The sequence below is a fragment of the Catharus ustulatus genome, chromosome 18 (assembly GCF_009819885.2).
Source record: "Catharus ustulatus isolate bCatUst1 chromosome 18, bCatUst1.pri.v2, whole genome shotgun sequence".
Lineage (NCBI taxonomy): Eukaryota > Metazoa > Chordata > Aves > Passeriformes > Turdidae > Catharus > Catharus ustulatus.
This window is the reverse complement of record NC_046238.1, coordinates 821,241-837,040: the sequence shown is the minus strand read 5'-3', so window position 1 is coordinate 837,040 and position 15,800 is coordinate 821,241. Positions and strand designations below refer to the sequence as shown.

Here is a 15,800-nt window from a genome sequence, read left to right as displayed (position 1 = left end):
TTCCATTGAATGCTGAGATCTTCACTGGGTGGTTTGGGGCTGTGTCATCTCCCTTTAGGACATCTCTGCTGCCCTTCCTCCCAGGTGAGCAGGACTCTGCTGTGTTTATATATATATATATATATATATATATATATATATATATTTGTATATAAATCTATATAAAAATACAAAAATACTGCCAGTGTTTGCCCCAGAGCTGTCCCTGGCACAGCCACTCTGCCTCCACGGTTTTAACCCTTTCTTGTGCTCCTTGTGCATGGGCAGGAGATGAAGGGAACCAGGGAAGCGAGCTGGGTTCAGAATGGCCCCACAAAAAAAGGAATTATTGGTGTTGTTTTCAGCTCTGCAGCAGCTCCACAGGCACTGGGACCAGCCCAGCTGGGCAGGAAGGATTGTTTGAGTCAGTGCTGGACAACAGCACCCTGCTGTCCTCAGGAGCCTGGCCCTGGCTCCCCTGGGGACAATCAGCCCTGGAAGGTGACAGAGCCACAGCAGCTCCAGCCCTGGGGACAATCAGCCCTGGAAGGTGACACAGCCACAGCAGGCTCAGGCTCTGGGGACAGAGCCACAGCAGGCTCCAGCTCTGGGGACAATCAGCCCTGGAAGGTGACAGAGCCACAGCAGCTCCAGCTCTGGGGACAATCAGCCCTGGAAGGTGACACAGCCACAGCAGCTCCAGCTCTGGGGACAATCAGCCCTGGAAGGTGACAGAGCCACAGCAGCTCCAGCTCTGGGACAATCAGCCCTGGAAGGTGACAGAGCCACAGCAGCTCCAGCTCTGGGGACAATCAGCCCTGGAAGGTGACAGAGCCACAGCAGCTCCAGCTCTGGGGACAATCAGCCCTGGAAGGTGACACTCAAGAGCTGCCATTTCTGATCCTGGTCACTGCCCAACCCTCCTCCTCAGGCTGGCATCCTGCCTCTGAGGACATCTCACACAGAAAAGGAATTCTTGAAACCACTGGCTGGAAGAAGGATGGAAAAGTCAGGGAATAATTCTCTTAATTGACTACTCTTCTTACTACTTGTAATCTAGAGGAAATCTAATTAATTCTACATGAAGAACCACTATTCTGTGGTGAAGTGTAATTCCTGATCTCTGGGGCTTCATCTTACCAGTTGTCAAATTATCCAATTACACACTTGTTAAAATCCATTTTGGGGAGATTTTCATGGCTCGTAAATAAATAATTTCAAAATCTTAAATCCCCAGAAGAAAAAAAAGGAAAGAAAGAAACAAAAATGAAGCCCCCAGCCCCCAAATGGGACCTCAAAATTAGGAAACACATCTAAAAATAATGTCAAGAAGCTGAAAAGAGAGATGCCAGCCTGGTCTGCCCCAGCAGCACCACAGTGGTGATCTGTCTCAGTAGGAAGAAATTCTCTGTTTCTTTTTCACCAATGCTTTATTCAAATCACTAATCTGAAGGGAACCAATTAAGGCAGCATCCCCCTCATTATGCCAAAAGGGAAAAATCTTCCATAAGCACACCAGTTAGGAGAGGGGAGCCCAGGGAGAGCAGAGCCCAGGGCAAGGATAACGATGCTCTGGAGCCAGGGCTGGGCTGGGCTGGGCTGGGCTGGGCTGGGCTGGGCTGGTCCTGGCTGGGCTGGTCCTGGCTGGGCTGGGCTGGGCTGGGCTGGGCTGGGCTGGGCTGGGCTGGGCTGGGCTGGTCCTGGCTGGGCTGGGCTGGTCCAGAATGGAACAGCCAATGCCTGAGAGGAGCTGGGGCTGCCCAGGCTCAGGAGAAATGGAACTGGGAACCACAGGAGAGCTGAACTGGGACTCAGGAGAGCTGAACTGGGACTCAGGAGAGCTGAACTGGGAACCACAGGAGAGCTGAACTGGGACTCAGGAGAGCTGAACTGGGAACCACAGGAGAGCTGAACTGGGACTCAGGAGAGCTGAACTGGGACTCAGGAGAGCTGAACTGGGAACCACAGGACAGCTGAACTGGGATTCAGGAGAGCTGAACTGGGAGCCCTTGCTGCTCCCCACAGCTGCCTGCTCTCAGGACACACCACAGTGGAATCCAGACTGCCCTGATGCCTTAGGATTTAGCTTTTACATTTATTTTATGTTTTTCAGATCCTGCATTGCTTCAGTGGATAGCTCCAGAGCTCCCCAGCCTGCCAGGTGCTGTTCTCCTGTTTTATTCACACCCAACAATTCCTCTCTAGGCCTGAATCCCAAGGACACCTCGCTGGCTCAGCCCCAAGAGATGCAAACAACAGTGAATTGAGGGGGGACAAACTGGGGGAATGAGACTTCATTACCTGAAGCTGTAATTGGAGAATTAACCCCTGATATGCAAGTAGACCAAATTTATAATTTGTGAAAAACTCGTGGCCATTTGTCCACCTTGGGTGCAGCTCTGGGAGGCTCTGAGTGCCCAAGGTGTGCTTCAATAAACATCCACTTATCACCTTAATATGCACTTTATCCATCTTTGCCATCAGCCTCTGCTCTGGGAGCCCTCCAGGCATCAGCCCCAGGCTGGTTGGGCACAGGTGGAGGGTGGGGAATTCCCCTGGGCACACAGAACCACTGCCATGGAACGGGCACAGCTCAGCTCCCCAGAGGGAGGGATGGGGAGCCCAGAGTGCACACCCAGAGTGTCCCAGCCTGAGCTGCTCTGGGGCTCCTGCAGCTGGGAGTGGCACAGGGACACCTCAGGGAGTGGCACAGGGACACCTCAGGGAGTGGCACAGGGACACCTCGGGGAGTGGCACAGGGACACCTCAGGGAATGGCACAGAGACACCTCAGGGAGTGGCACAGGGACACCTCAGGGAATGGCACAGGGACACCTGAGGGAGTGGCACAGGGACACCTCAGTGAGTGGCACAGGGACACCTCAGGGACACCTCAGGGAATGGCACAGGGACACCTCGGGGAGTGGCACAGGGACACCTCAGGGAGCGGTACAGGGACACCTCGGGGAGTGGCACAGGGACACCTCAGGGAATGGCACAGGGACACCTCGGGGAGTGGCACAGAGACACCTCAGTGAGTGGCACAGGGACACCTCAGGGAGTGGCACAGGGACACCTCGGGGAGCGGCACAGGGACACCTCAGGGAATGGCACAGGGACACCTGAGGGAGTGGCACAGGGACACCTCAGTGAGTGGCACAGGGACACCTCAGGGACACCTCAGGGAGTGGCACAGGGACACCTCAGGGAGTGGCACAGGGACACCTCGGGGAGTGGCACAGGGACACCTCAGGGAATGGCACAGGGACACCTGAGGGAGTGGCACAGAGACACCTCAGGGAATGGCACAGGGACACCTCAGGGAGTGGCACAGGGACACCTCAGGGAATGGCACAGAGACACCTCGGGAAGTGGCACAGGGACACCTCAGGGAGTGGCACAGGGACACCTCGGGGAGTGGCACAGGGACACCTCAGGGAGTGGCACAGGGACACCTCGGGGAGTGGCACAGGGACACCTCAGGGAGTGGCACAGGGACACCTCAGGGAATGGCAAAGGGACACCTCAGAGTGGCACAGGGACACCTCGGGGAGTGGCACAGGGACACCTCAGAGTGGCACAGGGACACCTCGGGGAGTGGCACAGAGACACCTCAGTGAGTGGCACAGGGACACCTCGGGGAGTGGCACAGGGACACCTCAGAGTGGCACAGGGACACCTCAGAGTGGCACAGGGACACCTCAGGGAGTGGCACAGGGACACCTCAGTGAGTGGCACAGGGACACCTCAGAGTGGCACAGGGACACCTCAGGGAGTGGCACAGAGACACCTCAGAGTGGCACAGGGACACCTCAGGGAGTGGCACAGGGACACCTCGGGGAGTGGCACAGGGACACCTCGGGGAGTGGCACAGGGACACCTCAGGGAATGGCACAGGGACACCTCAGTGAGTGGCACAGGGACACCTCAGGGAGTGGCACAGGGACACCTCAGGGAATGGCACAGGGACACCTCAGGGAGCATCTGCAGCAAGGAGTGGTCTCAAATCAATGAAAATTCTGGCTCCTCGTGTGCCAAGAGGAAAACCTCCAGGGCCCTTCTGTGTTCCAGTGCCAACAATGCAGGCAGGGTTACAGCTCTGCAATGTTTGCTGCTGCACTGTGTGCCAGTGCTGTGTATGGAAATGCTGTGAGTGAAACCAGACATGAAACAAAACAGGAACAGAAGGCAGTAATCTGCTTTTTATAAACCCAATCTGACTGTGTTTCAATAAGAGTAAACAAACACCATCCCTGGCTTGGCTCTTTTCCAACAACAGCAAAAAAACCTCCTTTGAAATTTTCTTAATATTGAGTCTGATTATCATAAAGATAGAGAGGTGTTGGGAAAACAATCCAAATTAGGTGGCACAATAATTCCAGTGAATCCTGGTCATTGTGGGCACTAAGTGTGAGGCTTCTCAAGACATACTGACTTGAAAATCATTCAGATTGAAAATAATTTTCTACTAAAAATGAGGTCCCCTTCAGCTGGCTGAAACTGGATCCACAAAAATTATCAAGTTATAAAATAATTACAAGACCATCACTCCAAAAATTCGATTCACCACCGAGTTATTTCTGTTTGAAACTCAGAACATTTGCAAGGACAGTGGTTTTACAGCAGGGCACAGCTGGAGCCTGGCTCAGCAAGGCCAGGCTTTGGTGAACAGCAGGAGCAGGGAGCCACAGACCAAAGCAAGCTGCATTTCCAGACAGTCCCACTGGGAAAGGAGCCAAAGATCAGCCCCAGTGCAGGATGTTCACTGCTGGACACAGACTGGTGGGGACACCAGACCTGTCACAGCCACCTGCCTGGGCCATCATTTGGGTACAGAGAGGTGCCAAGCTCTGAAAAAACCTGAATAATTAACACCTGCATTTGGGGAAAATGCCTTGTAGCTTCAGGTGCCTGTGATCAATAAATTCCTGAAGCAGCACAGGTTCTTAGATGAATGAAACCCCTTCTGCATCAGCTGTACAGGCTGAGTGCAGTCACCAGGACATGAAACAGGATCTGCTCTGACCCCACACTGCACAGGCTGATGAACAAACTGCTACACAAAATCCTTCTGTGGAAATTCCCTGAGCAGGAGAAGCACCCCACAGGGTCAGTGAGACCCTGCTCCTCTGGACTGCCACAGCAATGTCCCAGAATCAGACTGATCCAAAATCCAGGGAAATCTGTGGGTTTACTGCTGTCACTAATGACCCTACTCTAATTTGCTGACTGTATCAGCTGGGAAGGCATTGTCAATACAGAAGTTTGAATTATTAAATAGAAGCAACAGATAAACCCAAGGATTCAGGAAAAAAGAAATGGAGTGAAATGCAGTGAGAGGTTTAATCCTGGGGCTGACAGTCACAATTTCAGCCACCAGGGAAGAGCTCTCCAGTCTGAAACAAGGTCTGGATGTAGCAGGACAAGTATGTGCCTTTGGGGGAACAAACCCTGACCAGCTCAACAAAAACCCCAGAACAGAACCAGACCCTGGAATCTTCTGAGACAGAGAACAGAACATTTCCAGGGTATAAACATCTGGCCAACGATGGCAAGAGATCACCTGGCACTCTGACATCACCTGGGATGGCTGCTTTCAGGAAAGGTGCCTCAAAACCAGAACTGCTGGGTGCTGAGACCTTATGGGAGAGTGGAACTCTGGTGGTGTGAAATGTTATGTCCTTGACCTGTCTAATTTCAGGAAGCAACAGGATGTATTTCTGAAAAGAAAATGGTTGCTGGCAATATCACAATGATCCAAAGGTTTCTCCCTTTCTTAGGAGTAGGTTTCATCTGTGATTCACTAATCATTTTGATTTAAAAAGGCTCCTTTTCAGCACTGGGTAACATTTTAATTAAATATTTGAAAACTTGCCGAATACTGTAATTGCAATTTAAAAGCCATGAATTAGGAAGGTAAAAGCTTTTATCTACTCTCTAGACATCTTCTTCTTTTTTCATAAAGCTGTCAGTGGGAGTCTTTAGGAACATTCCTCATTGACTGTGAATAGGACAGAGGGTTGTGGCTGATGTGATCCTGCACTTCTCAGCTGCCAGCACAGCTCAGGCTGCTCCCAGCCCAAAGCAGATCCCCCTGAAATCATCTGTTCCCTCACAGATTTCCCCCAGAGCACCCTGATTTTCAGGCCAGAGGGTGGATGGGGAGAGGAGGCTGCAGCATCCCCCTGGGAACTGTGCTGAGCCTGAGCTGCACATCCAGGCTGTGCCAGAACATGAGCAGCACAATCTAACACTGAAATGGGGCAGGTTCTTGTATTTACAAGGGCATTCATACCCTGGGCATTTATAAATCCATCAGAGACAGCCCCTGCCATGACAGCTGATCCCTGTAATTATTAGAAATAATTGTAATACAAAAAAAAGTTTCCTTTATAATAAATAGCCTCTTTACTGCCACAGTTGATTTTATTTATTTACCTGGTCTGCTCATACAGCTTCTCATGCTGATGGTAAGTAAAACAGTTTACTTCCTGTCAGCATATTCCTTGAAGTTTTAAAAAGAACATCAGGAGCAGGGTGAAAGAATGGATTATCTAAAAGGAATGATGTTACGTTGGTGTTGAGGTTTTAGATACAATTTATTTAATATGACTGCCAGAAATGAGACTTCCCAGAAGCCAAAATGTGTCTGATGGGTCTGAGGACAAGAGCACATTCCTTGGCAAGAGGGGAATGGGCTCAGGGTCAGCCTTGCTGTGATAATTGCTGGGACATTCCAAACCAGAGCTTTTAACTAAATATCATTTTAAACAGGAGGTTTGTTACATGCTGGGCATTAGAACAGACTTCTGCTCAACAAATAAAGAGTTCACTCTTTCCAGCTGGCAGATGAACCTGACCTCACAAAACCAAAGTTCTGTGTGTCCTGCAGTCCCAGCTGGGGTCTGCAGAGCCACAGGAATGGAGAAAAATCCCTGGAGAAAAGGGAGGTGCAGCAAGGTCCCAGCCTTGTCCCTGGCCCCTGGTGCCATTGAAATATTTTCATTGCAGCATTCTGCAACTCAAGAAATCAGGAACATCTAGCTTGGCCAATCTTCTGCTTTACAATTCCCAAATCCATGAGGGTGAGCAGGAAGGACTGTGGGATGCAGAGGTGGCATGTGCCAGTCTTTCAGAAAACCAAAGCTCTGCCTGATGTGAAAGCAGTAAAATTGTTCTTTTTTAACATTTACCTGTAATGGACAAACACTCAAGAGCATTTCTGTTTGGTGCTTCTATACATGAAATTACATGTTCTGCTAAGAAGCCCAGTCAGAAACTATCCCAAATTACCCCTGTGTCTCCAAAAGCAGAGAAAGAACAGCACATTGTTTTCATTGTGCTTCTTTCTAAATGGAAGAGGAGACATTTTAAAAACTTTTCTTTTAAATTCGCAAATTACAAGCAGCTTTTCAAGGGCCCAAGGGGAAACTGAATTATCAAACTAATCAAAGCTGGGTGCCTCAAAAGGGCTGCACCTGAACGATCATTTCCTCAGCACAAAGTGAAGCAGGACAAAGATCCAGGTTTGTAACACCCTGGAGCTCCCTCTCTGCCAGGGAAGGCTGAACTATTCCAGTGTGAAGGGATGCAGGGACTGCTGCCCTTTGTCTCTGCCTTCCCTGTCCCCACTGTCCCCAAACCTGCAAATCTCCTGATAACCTCCCAGCCTTGGAGCACACAGTCCTGTGCTGCTCAACATGGGCTTTTCCTCATCTTTAATGGAAATTCAGAGTGAGCTGATTTGTGGAATTGCCAGCAGGATCTATTTTTGTTCTCCTTGGCTATATTTTGCCACTCCATCACTTGATAATAAAGCAATCATGGATCGTGGGCACACGTGAGCAGAGCTGTGGTTTTGTGCCACCCCTGGAACCACTGGGGAAGAAAAGCTTTTATCTTTTCAATTATGTGTGGAGAGCACAGAAACCCCAACATCTCAGATGACACAAAGCTGATCCTTCAGCCTTAACCCTCAGCAGCCCAGAGCTCGTGTGGCTGCTCCCAGGGCCAGCTGAGAGCTGAGAGCAGAGCTGGAGTCCCAGCCCAGAACATTCTGTGAAATGTTCCTTCCCAACACAGCAGCACAGAGCAGGAGCAGCAGCACAGGGGGGACACAGCTCCCACTGCAGACAGCCCCAGTTTCAGCTCTGAACACACCTTGGCAATGAGAAAAACGAGGTTTTGGTAAAATAAACAATCACAACATCTGTGATTCCAACACCTAAGCACTTTGGAAGTTGGTAAATATAAATAACAGGAGCAGCCAGCTCTGTGACTCTGAAAGTGCAGAAAACACCTCCAGTCTCCAGTAATGGCAGAATTAACTTGCTATCACCAGGCAAACATCCAGGTTACATTTTTTTAAATGCTCTGAGATTGATTTCTGGTTTTCTTTCAGCACTAAATAATAATGTGTCAATACTGTCTAACAGATTGCCTAAGAACAGGAATGAGGCACAGCCAGACCTTACCCAACAAAGAAAGGTGAAAGGGAGAGAAGGGGAAATGCCCAAATTTCTGACTGTGCTTGAGATTTGGGTACCTAAAGGGTTTTTAGGTAAGAACAAGGCTGAAAGCTCAGGCAGTTTCCAAGCCCTGTGGTTTTCACTGTGACCTGGGGCCTGTTTGATTGCATTTCTGCAGCACACACAGCTGGCTGCATTCTGCATTTTGTGCTAATTAAAAGTTACTCAGAGTTCAAGCCATTCCTTTCCTTTCTTTTCCCACTCTCAGATGGATATGGAGTGAGAATTCAGGATGTGGAAACGCTGTCACTCAGGAGTTTGGAGCAATGTGAGAGCACTCCTGGCTCAGGTCAGAGCTGTCCCACCGTGACCTGAGTGCCCAGCACAGCCTGTGCTGCCCCAGGGGGAGCTCTGAGCCATGGAAATGCCAGGAACTCAGCCCCTGCCCCCAAAAATCAGTGTACAGCACAGAGCAGGACTGGCCCCCCAAGGGAAGCTCTGCTCTCCCCTCTCAAGGTTCCCTCCTGTCCCTGCCTCCCCTCTCAGCTGATCCTTTGCACCTGCCAGACATGGAGCTGTCAAGCTCTAAAATACTAAAAAGCTGCAGAATCAAACAGTTCCTTACCATGGCCAAAGGGAGGACTCCCACCAGCTCCTTCTGGCTCACGTAGATCTTGGAGATCCCCAGATCAGAGGTGGTGGCTCCAGGATATTCCACCTGCCAGGTGATGAGCTGGGTCTCAGCTAGGTCAGCCAGGTCTTCAATCTCAAAATCAATCTGCATGATCTCAGAGGAAGGACCCTCCTCACTGCAGCCAAGAAAGGAAAAGAAATGTTCATTCACATGATAAGCCAGGAATAGAATTGCTTTTATATTAATAAAACCTTGGATTAAGGCTCCTTCAAAGAGAGGATTTGGTGGGATGATGGATTCAATAATGAATTCATCATTTGCACTTGTCTTAAGATTCCAGGGTATTTCCCACCAATTGAAGTGGCTCAGCAGCACTTTGTGACATGGATCACTGAGCACTGCTCCATTTCATGGGGCAGAAACACAACCAGACCAAAGGCAAAGGAGCTGAAACCACAGCCTCAGCTGACTTCCAGGCCCTCCTTTAACCAGCACATTTTGTATTCCCTGCCTGCTAGAGCACATGAACAAATCTGAAGGGAATCCCTCCTTCAAAGGGAAAATCACTGCAGCAAAACTATTTTCTGTTTATTAAAGACAGGCATGGAAGAAAGGTCAGAGCTCAGGATGGGGTCCGTGAACAAGGGCAGCAGGGAGCAGAGGACTGGAAAACTCAGAATTAATTTTTGGCTGTGCTGCTACCTTGCTGTGAGTGTCAGTGGGAAGCTCCTTTTGTCCTTTGCCAAACCAGGAATTACAGATAATCGAGCTTGTGGTGAGAGAGTTACAAAACTGGGCTGTTTAATGTCAGCCAGTCCTGCCAGGATCCCTGAGCAAAGCCTTACTGGTGGGATACTGGTGGGATACTGGGGGCACTGGGGGCACTGGGGGCACTGGGGGCACTGGGGGCTTTAGGAGCTGTCCTTCCCTGGGTCCCATGTCTGTGTCAGCATTCCATCCAGTAGAATGCACCGAGGGAAGGCTGGAGAGGGAGCTGGTGCAGTTCCTGTAAGGTTTGCTGTAAAAGCAGCAGCAGGGAAGGGCAGGGAGGATCCATCCCCTGGTGTGTCCTGGCAGGGTGAGCTCCTCAGGCCAGTGGCACTGAGACACAAGAAATGACTCCAGCTCCTGTGAAGTGCAGAGGAATGTGGAATTTCCCAGCAGTGCACAAATCCACGACACTGGGAATGGTTTTAGCCCTGAGGCACTGAGTGCTGGACCAGCCTCAGTGTTTGTGGGGAGGGGAAGGGAAGAGCAGAATTTCTTTCAGTGGGATCATCCTCAAGGAGAGGAAGAGTGCACAGCCCTGAAGTGTCACAAACCATTTCTGCGGCAGAGTGCAGCTAGGAAAAAAGGGAACATTTCAGCAACTGATTGGAGAATCCCAAAATGCACCCAAACCCCAGGAGGCTTCCCAGCTGATGTGGGAGAATGCTAAAAACAAGGATACACTTTTATGAACACCAGTTATGACAAAAACCCCAGTCTGGGACTCTTCCCAAGATCCTCAGAGATCTCCACTGGGCTGAGTAAATGCAGAGCTTTACCCAGTGCTGCCTCTTGAAGGGGCTGATCTGATCACCTTTCAGGTTTTATTTCAGTGGGTGCACTGGGCTCTTTCTCTCCAGGATGGAATTTAAAGCCAGCCTCTCTGTTTCCAAAATGGAACACATTGTGTTCAGTGTCTCATTTCTTCATGCCATGAAAAACAGAGCAGGGTTTCTAAGCTAGCCCTGAGTGCAGCCTCATTTCATGCTGGCCTGGGTGGGATCAGAAGCTGCTTTATGCAGCTGTGACTGCTGAGTCTCAGTTACCTTAATTGTGAGAGCAGGAACAGGAATGCACTGCCTAGAAATGCCTGGCACAGAGCCTGCCTTGTACAGTGTGTTCTAGCCCAGCTCCCGTGTTTAAAGAGCTAATTGAATCTTCTCACAATGAACCTTGGGGCTGGGATCCTGTTTTTCTCTCTGCATTGGTGCCTGGCTGCCTGATGCTCCCTGGGCTGTCGCAGGGATTGGGGCACTGAGACCAAAACACTCAAAAAAACACAAACCTGCATCTTGTCCAGGGGTGTTGGAGATGAGGAGAAAAGCAGTGACTGAGACAGAGTGAAACAAAGGAGTGCAAGGCAGGGAAAAGGTGAGGAGCTCATTGATGAACCACTGGCACAGCTACAGGAGCCCCAAAGGCACAGAAATGGTTTTTAGGTTCTCTTTCAAAGCAGGTATTTGAATGAAGCATTCCTTGTAGCAAAATCCCCATACCTTGTTACCAGCTACCAAATGTGGTTTTGATAGAAATCATTTGAACAGTTCCTCTTAAAAATGCTAAACTCCTCCAAGAGAGAAAGAAGATGACAATGCACCACAAAAATCAGTAAGAATCTCATCCCTGCTGCTACAGATGTATTTAAAAATGTGAAAGTGCTGCATGACCTGTGATCAGACCCAGGCTGTCAGCACCAGGTCACTGTTCAATTCTTTACTCATCCCCATGCCAGCCCTCCCATGTGCAAGTCCCATGGATCTGTTCCTCAACCTGCACTCTTCCCAGGCTGAATTCACCAACTGAGGTTTTTCAAGAGAAGGCAAAAAGTTCCCTTTCAGCTAAATAAATAAATACAGCTAAAAACCAGAAATGGAGACATTTGCACGAGTGATGTTCACCCCTGGAGTTCAGTCACATAAAACTGTTTGTGGCTTTTCTGTTAAGTCAGGGCTCTTGTTAAAATGAGGATTTTTCTCCTGGGCATTCAGGCCCTGCTCCCTGAAGTGCTGCAGTGCCCAGTCCTCCTCAAGGTGCAGATCCCTTCCTGGGCACACAGAGCAGCTTTGGGCAGCTTGTCTCTGCTGACACTGAGCTGCAGAATGGGAGGTGACACGGGCAGAAGGTGTGGGATGCACAAACCCAGAGGATCACAGCAGCAGTCCAGGCTGGGCTGAGGAGTGGTTGAAGTAAAACAGGTCTTGGTGCTGATTTAAAGACAAATCCCTCACCTGGGGGTTGCTGTTCATGGTGGGAGTTAAATGCAGTGAGCTCAGTGTGGTGCCAATAAACTCCTCATGAGCAGAGCCCTGCTGAGCTCTGTGCCAGGCACACACATCACAGCCCAGACTGGAGACAAGCATGATGAAAAAAACCCCAAATTCACTGGAATGGAGCAGTCAGGTCTTTAGTTCTGGCAGCCAGGATGGCTCAGACAGGTTTGTTCTGTATTTCCTCATCTGCCTTCTATTCCCTAGCAGAGATCAAGCAGCTCTTACAAATTTCCAGCAATGGGGAGCTCTGTGCTCTCTCTAGGGGAGCATCTCCTGCCTCCACAGGGCCATCCTGCCCCTGCTGCCTCTGAACAGCCAAAACATTTCATACCAAACCCTCTTCTGCTGGGACTGGCTGGCTCTGTGTGTGTCACACCTCTGCTGTGACATCCCATTTCTGCAGACACCACCACTGATGGCACAGCTTGGAAGAAGAGACCTGCTGATGCAGGGGCAGCCCTGGATGTGGGCAGGATCCCACCCTGGTCCAGCTGGGACCTCTGGGTGAGCTCCCAACACCACCAGACTCCTTCTGCACCTCCCCAGGGCACCCCTGCAATGCTCTCCCAACAAAATGTGCAAAGTTCCACCCAGAGCATCCCTGCAATGCTCTCTCAACAAAATGTGCAAAGTTCCCCCGTGGTCCAGCAGGCTGGAATGGACAGGAGCAGCCCAAACCACGAATATGCAAATGGATGTATCAGAGGAAAGTTAATGGGAGAGCCTAGGGGAAGAGAGAAGAGGAAATTTCATTCTCTTCCAGCTCCACAAACGTGCCCAGCCCATCTCCTGCAGGCACCACACGAGTGTGAGATGGAACACAGGGGTGGAACACAGAGCTCAGGAAAGGAATAAGTGTCCCCAGGATAAGGGGAAAACTTTCCAGCACGAGGGAAGGAGGCAGCACAGCTGAGCCCAGGAGGCCTGAGGGGGTTTGTGAAAACCATTAGTCCTGTGTCACAGGAGAGAAAATTAAACTGAAAATTGCTTTCCCATAAAAAGAGGGGATGAGATGATTTATGCACCACGAAGTGCATTTCAGAAATGAGGGAATTTTTTGGGTAGAAGTGAGGCCACGTGCTATGTTGCCATACAGACACAACCAAGTTTCCTTCCCTGTGTGGGAGGAAACATCAACCCAGAGCAGATGTAGGATAAATGCCTGAAAAGCACAGGCATTGCCATGCTGTAGCAAAGCTCTATGTTTAAAAAAACCCATTTCATTTCTGATACAGATTCTGTTTAAAACTAAAAAGGAAATCTTTTCCCATGGTACTTTCTCTGGAATGCAAACAATTCCACAGAAGGATTTTACAAACCTTCTCTGCTCCTCTCTCCTGGAATTCTGAGCCATCTCTCCTGCATCATCACTGAGCAGTGTTTGTTTCCTAACCAAGGATGAGGAGGTGGAAAGGAAATCCAAGGCTCACAAGAATCAGCCCTTCCTTCAGAAATTTGCTTTTTGGTGCCTCCTTCCCCTCTCTCCCCAGCCCCAGAGCTCCCCTGGAGCACATGGACTTTGCATTTACACTCCCCTGCAGCAGCAGATCCCCAGCAGTGCCAAAGGCTTCATTTAAAGGGGATTTCATCCATATTTTAGCAGTGCTCCTGGGAACACGCAGCCCAGTAACAAACTGACTTCACACCTAAACAGATTTTGGGTGGGGGAAAAGGGAGGAGGAAACTAGGAGATATTAAGAGAAATCACAGAAAAATCTCCTGCACCAGAAGGAATATATATGTATTTATATATATATATCTCCATCTATATTTAAAGTAGTCAGGAGAGAGTCCTGATAATCTTTTAGTTTATCTTCACCAAGAAAAGATTGTCTATCTAGTCTTTGCAGAATTCTTAAAAAATATCCCCAGCTCTGATCTCAGGAGAGAGAATCCTTTCATTTGTGAGGGTTTGGGTTGTTTTAAGAAGCCTTTACATGCGAGTCAAGCTGTTGTGGCAGGAGGGACATTTGCATTCCTGTGCACATGGCAGGGAGACAGAGATCCCATCCCTGAGCACAAACAGCTCCCTGCCCTGCCATCACCTCCCCTGCCATGGCTCAGCTCCTGTGTGACGTGCTTGGGATGTGCAAGGAGAGGAACCTGCCAGGCTGCAGGAAAAGGAACCCAAAACACCCAGATTTGTGGCCAAAAGGGACACAGGGCTGCTGCAATTCTGATGGAATCCAGCTGGGGGGCACTTCCCATGGGCTCTCAAATCTTTGGAGAACACAGCATCCTTTTAATCCCAATTTCCTGGCCACATTTCCCTCTCTATTTCCCCACTGGCTGAGGTAATTGAGAGGTTCAGACTCCCCAAAACACCAATACAGGTCCCTTCTAATGCACCCCCCTTTTCTTCTGCTTGTGCCACTCTGTGGAATTCCTTATGGAATTCATGGATCTTCCCATTGATCCTTTAATCTCTCTGTATCCTTTATTTATTTATCAGCTTTATGTAAATTCATTTATCAGCAGACCCACAGATGGTTTGTGAAGACAAACCTCTCATTCCTTCCATCCATCAGTGGAACCCTTCCCTGCTTCCTTCACCTCTCAGGGCTGGTTTTATCCAGGAGCAGACCCATGGGTTGTTTGCAAAGACAAATCCCTCATTCCTTGTAGGATGAACACTCTGTGTGTCCTGGTCCAGGTGAGCTCAGGATGAACACTCTGTGTGTGTGTCCTGACCCAGGTGAGCTCAGGATGAACACTCTGTGTGTGTGTCCTGATCCAGGTGAGCTCAGGATGAACACTCTGTGTGTGTGTCCTGATCCAGGTGAGCTCAGGATGAACACTCTGTGTGTCCTGATCCAGGTGAGCTCAGGATGAACACTCTGTGTGTCCTGATCCAGGTGAGCTCAGGATGAACACTCTGTGTGTTCTGATCCAGGTGAGCTCAGGATGTGTCCTGACCCAGGTGAGCTCAGGATGAACACTCTGTCCTGATCCAGGTGAGCTCAGGATGAACACTCTGTGTGTCCTGACCCAGGTGAGCTCAGGATGAACACTCTGTGTGTGTGTCCTGATCCAGGTGAGCTCAGGATGAACACTCTGTGTGTGTGTCCTGATCCAGCTGAGCTCAGGATGAACACTCTGTGTGTGTGTCCTGATCCAGGTGAGCTCAGGATGAACACTCTGTCCTGATCCAGGTGAGCTCAGGATGAACACTCTGTGTGTCCTGATCCAGGTGAGCTCAGGATGAACACTCTGTGTGTCCTGATCCAGGTGAGCTCAGGAGGAACACTCTGTGTGTCCTGATCCAGGTGAGCTCAGGATGAACACTCTGTGTGTGTGTCCTGATCCAGGTGAGCTCAGGATGAACACTCTGTGTGTCCTGATCCAGCTGAGCTCAGGATGAACACTCTGTGTGTGTGTCCTGACCCAGGTGAGCTCAGGATGAACACTCTGTGTGTCCTGACCCAGGTGAGCTCAGGATGAACACTCTGTGTGTGTGTCCTGATCCAGGTGAGCTCAGGATGAACACTCTGTGTGTGTGTCCTGATCCAGGTGAGCTCAGGATGAACACTCTGTGTGTGTGTTCTGATCCAGGTGAGCTCAGGATGAACACTCTGTGTGTTCTGATCCAGCTGAGCTCAGGATGAACACTCTGTCCTGATCCAGGTGAGCTCAGGATGAACACTCTGTCCTGATCCAGGTGAGCTCAGGATGAACACTCTGT

The 15,800-nt window shown here is 49.8% G+C and overlaps 1 protein-coding gene across 1 annotated transcript in view; it reads right to left on the bottom strand.

The window, feature by feature from the left end:
• The window catches only part of TMEM132D (transmembrane protein 132D), a 189,660-nt gene that overhangs the window by 62,858 nt on the left and 111,002 nt on the right, over positions 1-15,800 (bottom strand). Inside the window, exon 4 of the mRNA XM_033075746.2 lies at positions 9,072-9,255. Within this exon, the coding sequence (XP_032931637.1) occupies positions 9,072-9,255 (184 nt within the window). The remainder of the gene's footprint in view (positions 1-9,071; positions 9,256-15,800) is intronic.